This window comes from Aegilops tauschii, chromosome 2 (genome assembly GCF_002575655.3).
Source record: "Aegilops tauschii subsp. strangulata cultivar AL8/78 chromosome 2, Aet v6.0, whole genome shotgun sequence".
NCBI classification, from domain to species: Eukaryota; Viridiplantae; Streptophyta; class Magnoliopsida; order Poales; family Poaceae; genus Aegilops; species Aegilops tauschii.
The window spans coordinates 650385150-650403852 of NC_053036.3; the positions used below are offsets into that span (position 1 = coordinate 650385150).

Consider the following 18703-nt stretch of genomic DNA (forward strand, 5'->3'; position numbering starts at 1 on the left):
AGGAGGAGGATGGCCGCAAGAGATGATGCAGTGCCAATGTTCGGTGGTGGTTCAGCAAGTGGTGGTGCCAATGGTGGCGCTGAAGATTTCATCTTGTGATGATGATGATGGAGCGATGATGGATGCGATTTTTTGGGGATGTGGCGCGAAAACTATGTTCAATGTCGTCAAAACTGTGTTTGAGTTCTCCGAATTTGTGTTTTATTTGTCAAAATCATGGTCAATTGCATCGTGTGGTTTTACGGTTTGAGGGGCGAAATCGGCTGCGGCCGAACAGAGCTGCTAAGTCCAGCGGTAAAAGAGAATATCCCACGCGTTTTTCTCGGCCCTTATCTCGGTTTAAGGGGCCTGCTAGAGTTGCTCTAAACATTGGGCTAGTGTTCCTGACCTGCACTGCGCTTGACAAGCTTTTTTGTTTAATAAAAATCTGTGGGTTAGTGGGTACCAACACCACCGACGCTGTTGTTCGCAGGGATAAGGCGTCGTGCTTGGTACCTTAGAGCATCTTCAATAGATGTTGTAAATTTGAAGGTGTAAAACTAGGAGATGCATAATTTACATCATCAAAAAGTGCATTTTACATCTCCAAGAAAAAGGCAACTTCAATAGATGATGTATATTGGTGATGTACAAGTGAACTCCAATAGATGATGCGAATTGAAGATGTAAAAACACGAAACTTCAACTACTACTTCATTTGAAACACGAATTCAAACATAACAAATTCAAGTACTACTTCATTTCAAACATAATTAAACATAGTTCGAAATAAAGCATAAATTAAACGACTACTACTACATCCATCAAATTACTACTACTCGAAGATGAAACTAGTCCTCGTCGGAGCACTTGAACTGCTCCAACAAGAACTCGTCCTTGCTGGGGTCGTCGCACCTCGTCGTCCCTCTTCGAGGGCTCCTAGTACTCCGCTGAGTCAAACTCTTCTTCTTCTTCTTCGTGATTCCAGTAGAACTCTCACTCGGCCAGGAGATTCTCCGGATGCTCCCTTGCAAACCTCGCCACCGCCGCCTCGTCGCTATCGCCGGGAGCAACGACAATGACCGACCTCTTCTTCTTCGTCATCTCCTCCCATTTGAATCCCCCCCCCCCCCCCGCACGAGGAACTCTGTTACAATTTTTTTTTGAAATCATCTATTACAAATTCAACGAAAGAACTAGATGTTCAAATTCAAGGAGTTAACTGGATGTTCAACAAGTTTTTGGAAATCATCTATTACAAATTCAACAACAGTAGAGTCGGAGCCGGCACATGTCGTTTCACACAAACTGCCCCTTGAGCTTCATCCAATAATGTATGTGCGTGAATGACCTGCCCTCGGTCTTGTAGTACATGATGGCAGTGTGTGCAAGCTATACAACGTGTAGAGCAACATTGAGTGAATGAATGAATTAATCAACATGTAGAGTAACATGAAGTAACACTTACGATCTCCATGGTTGACGAGCCCAATGGCCACCTCTTGTCTCCACTTAGTGAATCGGACCATAAAACTTCATGACGGAGTTGAAGATGGTGGATAGTGATGTGTTACCGACGTCACATTGCGTTCATGGATGACTTGCATATCATGCGGTGGAAAGTTCCTTCGCTTATGAAATGGCCAACCACGTCAAGCTTTGCCAAAAGGCCGGGCCCTTGTGCATGTCTACAAAGTCCGCAGAAATAGCCAACCACGCATCGCACATCAACCCATTCTCTATCACCAAGTACCCTGTCATCGTGCTTCTTTAGAAAACAACAAGAAGTTCAAGAAAAAAAACTCAATGGCATTTGACCGAACACCTGCCAGGCGTGTTGTCCGTCATGGACGGCATCGGCAAGGGTGGGGAGGGCAGTTGACTGCTGAGGAATTCCTAGGTGGACAGCGACGTAGTGCATGGTAGACAGGTGCGTGAGTGGGGTATGTGGATGTCCAAGGATGCTTGGGCGGCGGCGGGCGATGAGAGTGTGGATGAAAGGGAGGGGGAGCGGGGGCGGAGTGAAAAAAAGGGGACCGAGAGGGTGTGGTACATGTTGGATGGCCAAACACGTCCGCACAGCCCGCTCCAGATGGATGCGGGTGGTTTAAGGGTCAGCATTAGAGATGCAATGACGCCACTTTCATTTTTTGTTAATAATAATAAATAATAAAGAAATACTGAAAATTTGAGGTGGGTGAAACGTGAGCACGTGACGTTTGATTATGACGTGCAGGACGACAGGATATATAGGATGGTAGGAGGAACCAAAAGCTGTGGTGCCTCCAAATCATCTCCTTCCTTCACCCACCGTTACTTTTCATGACTCACGTACGTTTGTTCATTATCGTGGCTTGTTGCATTTCCATTAACCGCGCCCATCTTTTTACCTCGGTCATCCTCGAATGATTTCACCAGGCCGCCTCCACTTTGCTTTTCCCCGCGTTGCTTTGCGTCCGTCCCCAGTAAAATTTCCAGCTGTAAAACACCCGCCTTTTCCATCCGGAGATCGTGCGTCCGCTTTATCACTGCATTCTTAAACCATGAAAAATTACTATGATCTTGCACAGATTTAGGCGGTGAACAGTGCCTTTCGATGCCTGTCAATGATCGCGGGTCGGAAAAGCCACGTGTGCGCCATCATCCATCATCCATGTGGCCACCGGCATCAATCATACTACTACTATGTCAAGCTGGCCTTGAACCAATCGATGAGCAGTAGCACTAATCCATGATTAACGGCGCACCTATCTAATCTAATCTAATCTACGATGATTAGTGTCTAACAGTGTCTTCAACTTCCAATTAATCTGCGTCGTGTCATGTCATTTCCTGATGTTATTTGTGAGAGAAGAGAATGTTCTCTTCTCACTCACCTAGGGAGTTTGTTGTGTGCACGTTTTTTATGTCATTCTCTCTTTGGACTGGAATCTAGTAGCTAGCTAGCTAGCCACTCAGAGTGCGGTGACAGTGAAAAGGGTGAAGAAAGAAAGAGCCAGCCAGCCCAGCAGTAATTTTTAGTAGTTTATTTTCACATGAGCTCCACGGAGGGAACATAACTACTCCCTCCGTTCCTAAATACTTGTCTTTCTAGGCATTTCAACAAGTGACTACATACGGAGTAAAATGAGTGAATCTACGCTCTAAAATATGTCTACATACATCCGTATGTGATATTCATTTGAAATGCCTAGAAAGACAAGTATTTAGGAACGGAGGGAGTACACTGTTGGAGTTGACACTTGCACGAGCGACCGCAGCGAGTGTTTTTACTGTTCGCCTGCATTGTCGGGTCGAGCCAGGACGGACGCCAATTGGTTCTCGCCACGTGGAGCACCCACCGTGTGTCACAGACATGGCTGCACAAAACGTGAGTAGGAAAATATCTAAGCTGTTGCGTGCACGATCATGTGGACATCCATTTGATGACGAGGGGAAAACGATCGGAACAACGTACCAACTTTGAAATCTTACACATCAGTATCTGTTTACCCTGCCGTAATTTCCACATAAGCTTTTGATCTGTCCACTAGGATCTCCACATGGGAATCCCTACCCGATGGTGTCGGGCTCGGCTCAACTCTAGATTTCGGCCCGAAAGCCCGAAATGCCTAAAAAAGGGTTTCAAAAGAAAATAATAATAATCTTCTAGAAACAGAATGTCAAACCCTATCGTTGACGCGGAAAGAAACAAGGGGCGGGGGGAGGAGGGTACACGAGATGCATGGCGTGTGAGCGAGGAACCGACTGCGAGGGGACGCGAATCCAACCACAACTAATCACCACCTATGGAAATCCAGCTCAATTTGAAAATTTCGCATAAGATTTTGTTGTCTCCACCATGAGCCGGAGATATTTGTTTCCTTGCATGTGAAAAGCACAACCATCTTGTGTGAAGGTAGTTTGCACTTGAAGACACTAGAACCTTAATTTGCCACAATGATGATGGCACAGACACATTTGCACCCAGCCCCCTCCAAAAAAGCCCAAACAATCACAACAAGGGCAAGAAGCAAAGAGCAAAATCGGAAGAAGCAAAGATCCTATCTATAAACTTGCCAGCGCATCCTCCTTCTCCCCCTTCCCCTGCTGCTCCCTCTCCAGAGTACTACTTGGCCCGCTGTGGTTGGACGATCGACTCCCCTCCGCCTCCCGCCGCCGCCGCCGATTCACTCCTCCCCCGCTCCCCTCTCCTCCGCCGCGCCGCGCGCCTCGTCGGCCGTAGCACCCGCTCTCCCGCCGCCACCCAACGCAGGTCCACCGGGCGAGGCGCGCGCACCGTCGGCGATGGCGACCGCGGCGGGGGCGACCGGGGCGGCGGCGCTGTGGCAGCCGCAGGAGGAGGGGCTGCGCGAGATCTGCGCGGTGCTGGAGGCGCACATCTCCCCCAACTCGGACCAGGCCCGCATCTGGCAGCAGCTCCAGCACTACGCCCAGTTCCCCGACTTCAACAACTACCTCGTCTTCCTCCTCGCCCGCGGCCAGGTAACACCACGCCGTCTCCGCCCGCCGCCCCCCTTATCCCCTCGCCGCCGTCCTCCGTCGCTCGCTCGCCTGCTTCCCGTGCCCCGTCGCGCTAGGGTTTTAGTCCGAGCCGCCCTCTGATGCTCCAGGGACCGGATAATAATGGGGTCCCCGCCTGCGCGCTGCCTGTTTCGATCTAGAATCCCGCTGCTAGGGCTGCCTGTTGCAATGTCTGATTGGTGGGATAGGGCTCGGATTGGCTCCCATGTGACAAGCCCAGCGGACGGAATGCCAATAGCATCTGGGGTTTTGGGGGCGAAATGCTGAGTGCATCTGCTTGGCTGCCGCATAGATTTGACGGTCGTGTCTGGAGTTTCACTTTCTGCACTGCCTGCTTATTTTCAACGGGTGTGTCCGATGAATCCGCTGAACCAATCAGCGAGGGTTTCGTGGTGCGGCTCTTTGGTTTGAACAAATGTGCTGGTGGTGGTCAATTTGTCGTGCTGCTATGGGGCTGGGTTTAATTGGGGTTCTGCGAACGTGTGATGTGTTCGCTCTCGGGAAAGTTATTTTGGCTGATACCGAGTCTCTGGGGCGTTACGTTTCATGTCGATACCACCTGCCAGTGCAGACGCATATGATTTATGGATGAACGATCAAGTCAGTTACATCTGTGAATCAAGTGATTGAATGAAAGGCACATGGTCCCGGAAGAACAATGCGGTTCCGGAAGAGCAGCGCCTGGAAACTCGATGCGTTTCCACTTAGTTGCTTGATCTATATTCTATATGTATTGTCAGTGAGGTTTGACTTATGGTGGGCTTGGACAGCACCATATGTGCTCAAAGGCGGGTTGACAACTATTTAGAACACCGCTCTCGCGTGCTACTTAGAGCTACAGATAGAATTGAAGCTATCAGTTACGCTTCAAGGATTTGATAGAACACATGTCTGCAATGATAACGTGGTCTCGGGTACTACTGAAGAAATAATTTATTGAATATGATCTTCTATGTAACTTTCCCGTCTGTGCAACTGGCACATTGCACGTGTAATGCTATTGCCAAATTTAATTTTATATCAGATAGCAACTCAGGCATCAATATGTTAAACAATTAACTGTATCATGTCTCTCAGTTTCTGGCATGTTATTTGTTCAATGAAAGCACAAAGACTCTATAAAAAGTTAAGACGAGAAAACATGGTTTCCTTTTTTTATTAGATTTCTTTTTTGAACAATATTTTATCCTTTTTTATACGGGTTCACATCTCATGTAGATTTAGCTTTCAGTAAGTCTGTTGATTGTCGGCCTAGATCTGGAGTTAATTTTGGTCTTGAATTCATTACATGGTTATGACTGTTAATCCAGCTACTGTATATAGGTCTTGCTGACATCTGGGTAACTCTTCTGCTTATATCAGGGAAAATCTTTTGAAGTACGTCAAGCTGCCGGTCTTCTATTGAAAAACAATCTGCGGGCGGCTTTTGTTTCCATGCCTCCGTCATCTCAGCAATACATCAAATCAGAGTTGTTGCCATGTATAGGGGCAAATAACAGGGCAATTAGGTCCACAGTTGGAACAGTTATCAGTGTACTTTTTCAAATTGTTGGAGTTACTGGATGGATCGAGTTGTTTCAGGCCCTACATCAATGTTTGGACAGTAATGATCTGGATCATATGGAAGGTGCTATGGATGCTATCTACAAGGTACTATGCATTACTCCTTCTATATTTGAGTTTGAATTCTAATCTGTATTTCGGTGCATAGAGAACTACCACTAGTTGCAGCTATATGGTTTGAGGGAAGTCGGAAATGCATTGGTGGATGCACACCTGGTTGCTTTTGCCCACTTCCCTGTTTTGAAAATATCTGAAGAACAATTTGCATGTACATCGGTATATTAAGTGAAATCTCTAACTTTGGTCCAAAACCATGTCGATCTGTGCTGTGCAAAAAATACTTTGTGCACTTGTAGTTATTTTCAGACCCAAAAACCTTGCCCTTTTTGTGTGCACAGAATTAGATATACTCTGACTGACAATCTACATGTTCTCAAACAATGTATATCTTGAGAAAAGAGTGGACTTTTTCAAATGCCCACATCTATGGAAGTCCCACTAGCAATGTAAATCGTATGTGTTAACTTCTGAACATGATTAGTGTGCTCTGAAAGTCTGAAGCTTGCTTTTGTTTCTGCCCGCAGATATGTGAAGATGTTCCTGAAGAGCTTGATGTCGATGTTCCTGGCTTGTCTGAACGACCAATTAATGTATTCATGCCACGAATGCTGCAGGTTTGTGTTCAATCTATAGTCAGCAACAGTTAAAGTAGAGGGTGTGCACTTTCACTTGCACACCCTGTAATTCTTGAATTTGCTGCCTGTATATTTTGACCAAGCATGCCTCTGTGGTGCACATGATTGTATGCTCTAGTTTAACACATCTACATGGTTTTCCTCTAACACAGCCAATATGATTGCTTTTTTTCAGTTTTTCCAGTCCCCGCATGCAAGTCTTCGGAAACTATCACTGGGCTGTATCAACCAGTATATCGTGGTGATGCCATCGGTATGAGTCCCTCCCTCCTGTCTATCTAATCCTGCTTTTTTTGTCTAACCATTTCGATTTATATGCAGGCGTTGTACATGGCCATGGATCAGTACCTGCAGGGCTTATTCGTCCTTGTGAAGGATCCTTCAGCGGATGTCCGGAAGCTGGTATTTCATTTTAACGATTTACATGTGCACCCATGCACTTTTTCTTTGTAATCTTGTAGTTGTAGACTTGTACTGATAAGGGTTTAAATGCTATAAATGCAACTATTGCATAACTCAGTAGATTCCTATTATGCTGTTAGAGATCTGGACATGGCCGACTTGTCCACAAGTGCTAATAATGAGGGTGTATGAGTACTGCTCAGCATAGTTTAGTTGTTCAATTTCATTTTTGTCTTGATTGTTCTCCTTGTTTCTTTGATAGGTTTGCTCGGCCTGGGTTCAGCTCATTGAAGTGCGACCATCAATTTTGGAGGTAATTTATCATGTTCTTTGATACCCATTTAGATTCCATTTGCTGTTGTCACCAAGTAATTTGTAGTCAGATAACTCATTTGCTTATGCTGAATCTGACAATTGATAGCAAAACTGCAGCCACATTTGAAAAATGTTACTGAATTGATCCTGCAAGCTAACAAAGATTCGGATGATGAAGTTGCTCTGGAGGCTTGTGAATTCTGGTATGCGTTCTGTCAACATGGTAAATTTAACATGTCAATTTCAAATTTCGTACTATAATTTTTGGTGCTCATGCCTATGTGTTCTCACATTTTATTCGGCTGACATCCTTCAAGTTCAAAATAAACTATGAGGCACTGATGACATTACTTACTGATTGTGTTGAATTATTAGAGGACTGACTATAAGTAAACCTTTTCAGGTCAGCATATTGTGATGTTAGCATGCCCCCTGAAGGACTGCGGGAGTTCTTGCCACGCTTAATACCAGTATATGATTTGCCTTGTCTAAGCTAATGCTGCTTAATCTTTGGTCTGTCTACAGTTTTAACATCTTCCCTTTGTATTTATTTCCTAGACTTTGGTGTCAAATATGGTCTACACTGACGATGATGAATCACTCGCTGATGCTGAGGTGTGTGGTAAACTTCTTTATATCCTGCATGTCTCAGCTGGTTATTGTGTGATAGTGGCATGCTCTGATAAATATTATGTGTTTTCAGGAAGACGAATCCTTTCCGGACAGGGACCAGGTTGGTTACCTTTTCTTTTTCTGTAATTATATGTTTCAGTGATAGCTGCTAGATTAAATGGTTGGCTCCATGCATGTGTAATCTGTAATTATATGTTTTCAATGGTAGCTGCTAAGATTAAATGGTTGGCTCTATTCATCTGTAATCTGTAATTATATTTTGGATGAGACTTGTGTTTTTGGTCAGTATAATGCTGTAATGCATTGAACATAGTCCTGTAATTTTGAACTGTGAAACACATAGAAGTTAGTCGCTTTTGGTAGTATTTACAAATAGCATGTTAAGAACAATGCAATGGTTGTTTAGCACGCATGTTGTAATTTGCCTTGCTGTAAAATAAATTAGATTGACAGTCTTGAAATGAAGGGTGGCAGTAAGTTTACAGTTACTATAGCCCTCATCGTAAGTTGTACATCTTTATGACTTCTGCCCTTTTTTGTTGCTTGAAATAAGATACAGATGATTTTGTAACAGGATTTGAAGCCCCGTTTCCATGCCTCTCGGTTGCATGGATCTGAAAATGGAGAAGAGGATGTGAGTTTGGAAACATTTTTTTAAGCCGCCTAATTACTTTTTTGCCTACTTGTTAATTTAAAGCTGCAAAAACTTAATGACCATATGGACAGGATGATGATGATGCTGTAAATGCTTGGAACTTGCGGAAATGTAGCGCTGCTGGGTTGGATGTCCTTTCTAATGTTTTTGGGGATGACATTCTTCCGACTTTAATGCCTTTGATTCAGGTAATCTATTCGTAGTTCTGGAGACTATAAAGCTTATAAACTGTTGATCTTAGTTGAGGTTGCAATGCTTCACTGACTTGAAGCCTTGAATTATTACTCAAAAAAAGGGGCAGCCCGGTGCATGTAGCTCCCGTTTGCGCAGGTTTCGGGGAAGGGTCCGGCCACTTCCCCTGACCTGTTATAGTAAGTTTACAGTTACTATGGGCCTTGAGTTCACATAGAAGTAGAGTAGGTCAGGCTCCTTAGAAACGATTCAGGACAGTGGCTTAAGTGTGCCAGTTATGATTTGTCTTGATGTAGGCAGTAGGCTGCTGGTAGTCAGTGGCACAGATAACTTAAAAGCTGGAGTACTATTATCTAAAGCTGCACTGTTGTCAAAGGTGTAAAATCCAAACCCTGAAACCTGTTACTGCGGTAGCCGGTAGGTCTCTAGTAACTGGAAGTTTGCATAATCTCACCCATGGTACGATAGGCTTTTTTGGCCCATGTGTGTGTTCAAGGGCCTTTCTGTTATAATTGGTGCTTGGTACAATATTTAGTGCTGCTCTTGAACCCGTTGGATAACCATACATCAACTTCTGCAATTTTGTAGCAAAATTTGGCTCGGACAGATGATGAGTCCTGGAAGGAGCGGGAAGCTGCTGTTTTATCGATTGGTGCTATAGCAGAGGGATGCATCACTGGGTTATATCCCCACCTTCCACAGGTAACCAACGACATATTCATAGCCCCATATACGTTGCAAGAAAGCAATTCCTCTCTTGACTAAGCCTCAGTAACAGCAAGAACACATGCCATGCATCAAATCATATTGAGACGACCATGGCTGATAATTTTCCTGAATTTAGTCTTCAGAAGCATTTTAATTAGCCTGATTACTTGCTTCTCTCATGAACCTTCTATAACATATCTGAGAATTTTCTTCTCAGCATGTGATAAAATCTTTTAAAAAATTCAGTTGCATTAATAGTTCCTGCATGATAAATTTCACATTCAGTTGCATCAATAGTTCCTGCATAATAAATTTCACATTCTTCCATGATCTGTGTTATCTGTGAGATTTTGGACTCTAGTGAGTTGCGGTTCAATTATTACTTTTCCTGTCTTCAACTATCTCTCTACATCGCTTGCAGTTTGCTGTATCTTTTCTGAGATGTTCTGTTCCATTGCAGATGGTTGCCTTCCTAATCCCACTTCTCGATGATAAGTTTCCTCTTATTCGGAGTATTACTTGCTGGACCCTCTCCCGATACAGCAAGTTCATTGTTCAGGTAACAGAATAATCATATGTATTGATGCTACATCGTCTGTTTGGAAGTATACCTTTTCCTGCAAAGGCTTGATTTTTTTCTACCTACCATGTAGTGCCATTAGAACATGTAGCATTTTTGGTTGCGTTGGTACATGTATAATATGTTGTGTATTTAAGCCTGTACTGGTGAACCACTCACTTCAATGTATACACCCAGTGGTCTCTAATGTTTCCGGGGGTAGGTACCCAAAGGGTTCTACTGTGGACTTCAGACAATGTTTTACTGAAGTGGACTTTGTTTATGTGTCCTTAGTTCGTAGATTTGTCTCTCTTAACTTCTTATTACACTTCTTTTTTTGCTGGCGCAGAGCCTTGGCCATCCAAATGGTCGCGAACAATTTGATAAGATTCTCATGGGTTTGCTTAGAAGGATATTGGATACTAACAAAAGAGTGCAGGAGGCTGCCTGTTCTGCATTTGCAACGCTTGAAGAGGTTCTTTATCTATTTTTGAGTTGATTTCCTGCACTGAGATCTTGTGTGTAATTACTAATTATGACATATTGGCTTCTGTTCTTCAGGAGGCTGCAGAAGAACTAGTACCGCGACTGGAAGTCATTTTGCAGCACCTTATGTGTGCATATGGAAAATACCAGGTTCATTAGATTTCAAACATTTATAGTTTGCAATCAGCTATTCCCTCCATTTCGCTATACAAGACCACCTGTCCAAGTTCATGGTAGTTAGACTCAAACACGAGGTTGACCTTGTATACCGAAACGGGGCAAGTTCACTTCTTAGTTCTAATGCTATGTTTTCCTTCTGAGCAGAGGCGGAACCTTAGGATACTCTATGACGCTCTTGGTACCCTTGCTGATGCTGTTGGAGCAGAGCTAAACCAGGTTCAACATTTGATAAATTCCCCTTTTGCTTGTTCTTTGACTTATCAAATAAACTTCTTTGATGGTTTCCTCATTCAGTTTTCCATGGTGTTAGTTCCTTATCAAGATTATTAATCCCTTCTAAATGATGTCATGCAGGCAAAATATCTTGATATATTTATGCCACCATTAATCGCGAAGTGGCAGCAACTTCCCAACTCTGACAAGGATCTATTTCCGCTACTTGAATGCTTTACATCTATTGCACAGGTATTGCTAATATTTTCATCTGTGACTAGCTTGTACTCGTTTTGAAGTCTGAACTTGTTGTATCTATGTGAAAGATCTGTAGTACTGCTAACAGTTGCCTATCTTGATACTGTACTACAAGAATGTGTAAAGTTCTCGCGCATGTCTTTTTCATCCAATATAACTCCTACTGCAGCAATTGGTTTGCTGAGTTAGTTAGTTCTCGTTCTACTAAAGCAGAATTACTTTGCATTTCATTGTGGGTCAGGACAGGATGAGTGGCCTCTTAAATAACCTCTGTTGAATCCTGTCTTATTGTACTCAAAATAACATTAGGAATTCCTATGGACCTTTTCCTTTCAGGCACTGGGACCAGGATTTTCTCAGTTTGCTGAGCCAGTGTTTGTGAGGTGCATCAGTCTTATCCAAACTCAGCAGTTGGCAAAGGTCTGCACAATCCCCCCCCCCCCCCCCCCCCCCCCCCCCTTCCCCTTCCACTTTAAGGGTAGATTTAACTTAAATATCTACTATGATCTGTACATCAAGTCTAACCACAAAGGCACAAACACATTCCCATGCTCTAACAAGCAATTTTTTTGTCTTAATTGATGCCTTAATAATGCAGTGTTCATCACTGAATGCTTAATGTGTCTTTTTTGGTCATTTATGGAAGAGGAATTAATAATAGTATTATGATCTCAAGTAGGATCTTTTCAGCCTATACCTTCTTGTATTTGTACGAGTTGGTGAAAACCACATACACAATTTATCTTCATCATTCTTGTTGGTATAGAAGACACTTGATGAAGTTGCTCCTAATTAGAGTCACATTCTGTGAACATCTGTCATAAGTTTTGTAGTCTTAAGCATAGAGATTTTCTTCTCCTGTTTGCTTGGTTTCTGGTACTCCGATCTTTTAAGTACCCTGGATTATGCCAACTTAAAAATCAATCTGTTTGCCAATTTGACATCAATCTTTGCTGGAGCTTGCTATAGGGTTTAATACATGAGACAAGCTCATCCGGTTCTGTTGCTTAAGGGATATCTCCTTTCTACATGCAGGTTGATCCTGCTGCAGCAGGTGCGTTGTATGATAAGGAATTCATTGTCTGTGCATTGGACCTGTTGTCTGGACTTACAGAAGGACTTGGTGGCGGTATTGAAAGTCTGGTAAATTCAACTCTCCCATCAATGATATTCACTTTTCCTGCATCAAGTTCTCAACATCGAACTACCTCAGTAATTTGAGGGGGCTGCATGTGCTGGCAACTTATGGCGAAAAGAAAATTAAATTTATTAGTATCATGTAGTACATGTTCTTCATAATATGCTAAAATACACACTCGTTAAGGCTCATACACCCCTTACACAGTACTGACAGTGAGTTGAGTTTGGCTAGTAAATTTTATCATACCAGGAAGACTTTCTTATTGGGCAAGCTATCTTTATCTTTGTTTTAGGTTGCACAAAGCAACTTGAGAGATCTACTTCTGCAATGCTGCGTGGATGAGGCACCTGATGTTCGACAAAGTGCTCTGGCCCTTCTTGGCGACATTTCTAGGGTTGGTTGCAAAGCTCCTAAACTGATCTTTGTCATCGCTATGTCAATTTTGAGACTATAACACCTTTTTGTATATAGGTCAGCCCTATACATCTTCAGCCACGCCTCCAAGAATTCCTTACTGCTGCAGCAAAGCAATTGGTAAGTGACTAAGTGCCTATGTTCTTTGTGGTCCAGCATTATTTTATCTCCATTTGTTCCTCACATTGTTTCTTTGATCTAGACTCCACAATCTGTGAAGGATGCTGTGTCAGTTGCCAACAATGCTTGTTGGGCCATTGGAGAATTAGCAATCAAGGTTTGTGCCAAGCGTATTATTATTGGCCAGTATATTATTTGCATATCCCTTGAGTTGTTTTTTAGCATATGCCTTTTGTTTACTACTTGTAGCTCCAGTCGTTTGACATGTACTGCCACTTGCCCCATAGCAATTTCAAAACTCTACCTGTATAAGTTGTGGGCAGTGGGTGCTCTCTGTTTTGTGCCTGGAAGTCAAACGTACTAGTGCTCATCATTATTGTAAAGTTTCTCAGAATATACCTTTGTTTACTACTTGTAGCGCCAGCCCTTTGACATGTATTGCTACTTGCCCCATAACAATTTCAAAACTGTATATATAAGAGTTGTGGGCAGCGGGTGCTCTCTGTTTCGTGCCTTAAAGTCAAGCATACTTAGTGCTCATTAGTATTATTGTAAAAATTCTTGCATGTCTGATTGACTATTCCTTGGCAGATTGGCAAGGAAATTTCACCTGTGGTGATCAGTGTTGTTTCATGCTTGGTTCCTATTCTAACAACCCCAGAGGTGATTGCCTTTTTCCCCATCATGTTCTCTAGGCGACTGATCATTTCAGCTAAGTGTGTTGTTTGTCGTGCCATTTACAGAGCTTGAATAAGTCACTCATTGAAAATAGTGCGATCACTCTCGGGAGGCTTTCATGGGTCTGTCCAGACATTGTGGCCCCTCATATGGAGCATTTCATGCAAGCCTGGTGCAATGCCTTGTGCATGTGAGCATTCCTTTTTTCTTTCTGTAGCTTTTATGCTATAGGCAAAGATTTGTTGTTTGTAGTTTGATTGCATATGAGATGTGGAGCATGGTTTTTCTTTATGCTTTCGTGCAATGCTTCTCGGAGTTAATTTCCTTGTTGTACAGGATAAGAGATGATTTCGAGAAAGAGGATGCGTTCCATGGTCTTTGCGCAATGGTAAACTCGCAGCTCTTTACATAATAGTACTTGCTATTACACTCTTCATAGATGCGAATGGTCACTTACAACAAAAACTCTTGTGTGTGCACCACTAGGTGGCAGCAAACCCCACAGGGGCTGTGAGCTCACTAGCCAACGTATGCCAGGCCTGTGCAAGTTGGAATGTAAGTTAGTCGTTTCTGTTACATCCGTATGCCTAGAGTAGCGTCGCATGTATGAGCTCACTTTTATCTGTGCACAGGAGATAAAAAGCGAAGGTTTGCACAATGAAGTGTCCCAGATTTTGAATGGCTACAAGCAGGTAAAAAACAGCGGGGCCTTTTTGTGGTCGTCGTCGTTTCAGTTTGTGTATGCTGTATGCAAGAAACTGACGGTGATCTTTCTTTCCTCGTAGATGCTCGGAGCTGCCGGCTGGGAACAGTGCATGTCCACCCTGGAACCAGCAGTGGTGCAGAGATTAGCGAGATACGGGGTCTGACGGCGCTGAGAGCCCTGCGCCACCGGTTCTTGCTATACAATCACCACTGGAGTTGAACATGAGAAAAGGAGGGAAGGGCATGAGATTGCGCAATCAGGTGTCCCGGGTGTAGCACATTGTGTGATTTCCTATATGATGATGCGATTGGTTGATTGATTCTGCCTGCCTGGGTTGGTTGGTTGGCTGGTGTTGTATACTGTCCTCTGGTTATACAGGTCTGCTCAAAGTGTAGCGCGGTAAGAATTGAAATGTGACGAGAGGAACTCTGTTTTTGTCGAGTCGGAAAAGGCGGTGCAGGTGCGCGCCTTGTAGGTTATAGGAAGTTGAGGTCGGTCGGTCGAGTCAAAATTTGTATTGGCTGGTTGCAGTGGGGCCTTTTTGGGGTTTCGCTTGTCACAACACTGGCAACCCCAGCAGCAGCACTGAAAGAGTTTTTTTTGTAGAATGTATTCTATGTGAGAGAAAAGAGAGAGAGAGAGAGAGAGTTTAGGTCTAGGGTTTGTTTTTGTAATCCTTGATTAATAGGAAGGGCGTCCTTGTATTGATTCATTCCCAACAATAATAAAAAAAAAGATTGGAACAGCGTCAGAATCTTTGTTTAGATCAGCTGATGTTGTAAGAGTGCAACGACTGAACCGTTGTCATCTGCCACCCCTCCCATTGCTCGACCTTCCCTTCTCCCATCAACCTCTCCAGGTGGAGTATTTAACCAAAAACTACCACATTTCATGGAAGCGTGTCGAAAAACTATCACTTTACGATTTTGTGCGAAAAACTACCACTTTTTTTCTAATCCGTGGCAAAAAACTACCAAGTCGCGAAATCGCTCGCTTCGCCCGCGCTAAGCACAAATCTGACCGGTTGGGCCCATGAACCAAATGCCACCGTGGCCATCCTTCGCGCCGAGCACATCCAGTTTCGCCGTCCTCACCTGCTCCTCCCTCCTCGTCCGCGTCCGCTCCCTCCTCTCGTCCCTCTTCCCCCTCGGCCCGTCCGGGTCGGCCGCCCCGGTGTCGAACAGGGCGCCGCCGCCGCGGGGGGATCTGTTGCTGCCGCTTCCGCTGCCGGTGCTCTGGCGCCGGTCGGCCTTCCTCGGGATGCGGCCAGCGTAGGAGGTGCCGAGGAGGCCCAGCCGTCCTCGTCGGAGAGATCCCAGCCGAAGCGCTCGGCCATCTCCTGGAGGGCCCCGTCGCCGTCGTTGTAGACGTAGTCGAACTTGGAGTCGCCGCGGAGGAAGCGGTGCGCGTGCTCCCACTCGACGCGGTTGACATAGACGGGGTCGTCGAGCACCTCGCGTGCCAGGCGCGCCCAGACCAGCGTGTCCCCGCAGTCGAGCTCCGCGACCACCCAGCGCAGGTAGGACGGCGGCAGCGTGCCTAGCATCTGGCCCTTGTGCTTGCCGAACTCGATCACATGGTCCCTCGCGGGCCGCGACGACGCGCCGGCGCCCGCGGTGGCCCCGAGCGGGCGGAGGAGGGGGATCCTGGCGGGTCTGGGCAGCGTGGCAGTGGAGCGGCGACGGTGAAGGGGGGAGAGAGGCGCCGCTCGGGGTTGGGGTCTCGGCGGAGGCGCCGGGGAGGAAAGGCAGGCCCTTGCGGCGGCGAGTGGGAGCATGGCGTGCTGGCGGCGGCCGGAGAGCAGGGAAGCTTCCGTGAACTCCGGCGCGAAGAATGGCCACGGTGGCACCATGTTCGTGGGCCCAACTGGTCAGATTTGTGCTTAGCACGGGCGAAGCAAGCGATTTCGCGACATGGTAGTTTTTTGGCACGAATTAGGAAAAAAGTGGTAGTTTTTCGCACAAAATCGTAAAGTGGTAGTTTTTCAACACGTTTCCATGAAATGTGGTAGTTTTTGGTTAAATACTCCTCGAGGTGACGTCCTCTACATGCTGTCGTTGGCGACGTAGGAGGATATGGTGTATCACCCCATTGACAACGCCCCCATCAACCTCTGAGAGTGCGCCTGAGGTGGGCGTCTTGTCGGTGGTGGTCATGCGTGGATTCAACATCCTATGTGCGGATCGAATATGTAGGCAGGCGCCGGGCTGATGCAGTTCGACATCAGCTATGTTTGTTGGATCAGGCGGATCTAGCTGGATGCACTACTCGTTGGCTCTGTCACGTTGCGAGGTGGTGTGAGGCGCGACCTTTCTCTCCCTCACTGGTTTTGGTGAACATTGCCATGGCGGCGCATCTGACAGGCAGTGACAACTACGGGGCACTGTATTGGTGCACATAAGGTTGGAAAAAAGGTAGACGTAAGCGAGGCGGTTGGCTTTTGCTTAGTGCCTAGGCGGTGCCTAAGCGCCCTAGGGGCAGCCTAGACGGTAATATAGTTTTTACTCGTAGTGTATTTATGATTATTATATGGGTGTTGATATTAGTTTAGGGCATATAAATTAATTAATTACCATCTACTGCCATTGGAATACAATCCGTTTGACATATCAGTGTAGTATGCGGCATTATTTCTTGCTTGAGTAGGCAATTCCTTGCTTGCCCTGCCTAGACCTTCATTTATGCCCTAGGCGAGGTGTTTGGCCATTGCCTAGCGCCCAGGCGTGCCTAAACGCCTCCTAGGCACTGCCTTTTCCAACAGACACGGCTATCACTGGCAAGGTGGCAGTGCATGGAAGTGATGCGATTATGTCTTCCCTTCCTTGCAATTTCTCCTTTTTGTCGGCTAGTACTGTGCGAGCAGGCTGGTAGACTGGTAGATGGTTGCAGCGACTATCGAGATAGAAGGTGGTGCGGGTGAAACCCTAGCTGTTAGTTGCACGAGAAAGAAAAAGAGCGAGTCCAGAAGGAGGAGAGAACCACCATCCACGAGTTTTGGATCAGGTTGGCACACAATGGCAGATGTAATTCTCCACAAAATGGAAAGTAGTTCCGAAATCGACCTGCTAAAGCGAGAGCCAATGAGGAGATGACTATTGATTGGCACTTCATGCACTTTAGAAATATCTGTTTAGTTACAGTTAAACTTCACAGTCTTGAACTCCATACATCTTAAGCTATTTTACATCCATATACTCTAAAATCACTCTACCAAGTTCTAAAGATATTTAATGGTACATACACAAACACATTATAATATGTCAAAGGGTATATGTTAATTGGTGCAATAATGTGAAAGTATCGGTTTCCTCTTTGCTTTATTGTCAAAAAAATGTAATAGTTGATTTTTCTTAAACACCATTAAATAAATAATACAAACATGCTTTGTAACAAAATACAGTTTCAATGTAGCACAACAAATGTTTTGGTAATGGTGAATAAATTCATTGAATGACAAATTTCTACCTTATTATAAATGTGCATTTTGAGGTGTTAATGCTGCCAGTTAAACCAAAAAAGTTTTTATATATAAATAATCAAATAACGTATCAATAAAATAACATACATTGATTAGATAAAAAAGTTTAGTATAAATGGATAGGTAAGTATATTTTTAACTATACGGCGAGTTAAGAATGAAATTTTCCTTCCTCAACCAAAAAAACTAGGTTACAAATAATGCGTATTGATCCAACCTAAAACACTAATGCATCGATCCAACCTTAAATTAATAACCCTATAAATCAAGAACAGACACAAAAAAAAAGTTTTACGAAACTTGCACTCCTTAATCAAGAACTTTACAAATCCAGAACCCAAAAAATAAAATAGATAAAAGGTAACTAAGAAAATAATGAAGATTTTAGAGTATTTAGAAAGTAAGAGTTAACAATGGGCGCTAGGATAGATATCCTGGCAGCATGTCTCGATTCCTACTTGATTTCATGAAATTATATTGTGTCGACTCAAAAATTATTACAAAATTCCCATATAATCTGGACTAGTTATTTTCTAAATAAATAGACAGAGATTGTGGTGGTTCCTCAAAAGTAAAACATTATGTCCCACGTAAAAATAATTATATAATATAAAACATATCCAACGAGAAGAAGTAATACTAGTTTGATATTGTAGGTGTTACTGACTCTTTCCTTATGGGCGATTGGAATTACAAATATTTGCCGGCTACAATATCAAACTACCAATGTTATCAATCCAGTAGGAGAACCACGCAAATCCTCGTTGACAGTACCTACATACACAAAAACAAATATTTGCACCC

At 44.3% G+C, this 18703-nt stretch overlaps 1 protein-coding gene and 1 pseudogene across 1 annotated transcript; one reads left to right on the plus strand and one right to left on the minus strand.

Annotated features, from left to right (window-relative positions):
• The first annotated feature begins 4061 nt into the window (after positions 1-4061).
• Positions 4062-15166, plus strand: LOC123497198 (transportin-1). Its single transcript, XM_073509408.1, has 29 exons — positions 4062-4464; positions 5866-6153; positions 6651-6740; positions 6937-7014; positions 7083-7163; positions 7426-7476; positions 7596-7681; positions 7882-7948; positions 8037-8093; positions 8182-8211; positions 8686-8745; positions 8838-8954; positions 9547-9660; positions 10127-10225; positions 10575-10700; positions 10787-10861; positions 11036-11107; positions 11246-11356; positions 11699-11782; positions 12398-12505; positions 12796-12897; positions 12975-13037; positions 13120-13194; positions 13629-13700; positions 13781-13905; positions 14052-14103; positions 14202-14270; positions 14348-14407; positions 14501-15166. Exons 1-29 carry the CDS (start codon positions 4267-4269, stop codon positions 14582-14584), a joined length of 2694 nt encoding a protein of 897 aa, XP_073365509.1. The 5' UTR covers positions 4062-4266; the 3' UTR covers positions 14585-15166.
• A 259-nt stretch (positions 15167-15425) lies between these two features.
• LOC109745252 (uncharacterized) lies at positions 15426-16198 on the minus strand (annotated as a pseudogene).
• Between the last annotated feature and the right edge of the window lie 2505 nt (positions 16199-18703).

Bases quoted from the DNA above. Each gene is read 5' to 3' on its own strand.
- LOC123497198 (XM_073509408.1), top strand. From the start codon at position 4,267: ATGGCGACCGCGGCGGGGGCGACCGGGGCGGCGGCGCTGTGGCAGCCG. The intron at 7,949-8,036 runs GTATATGATTTG...TTTATTTCCTAG, and splicing joins TCTTGCCACGCTTAATACCA to ACTTTGGTGTCAAATATGGT. The intron at 14,408-14,500 runs GTAAAAAACAGC...CTTTCCTCGTAG, and splicing joins TTTTGAATGGCTACAAGCAG to ATGCTCGGAGCTGCCGGCTG.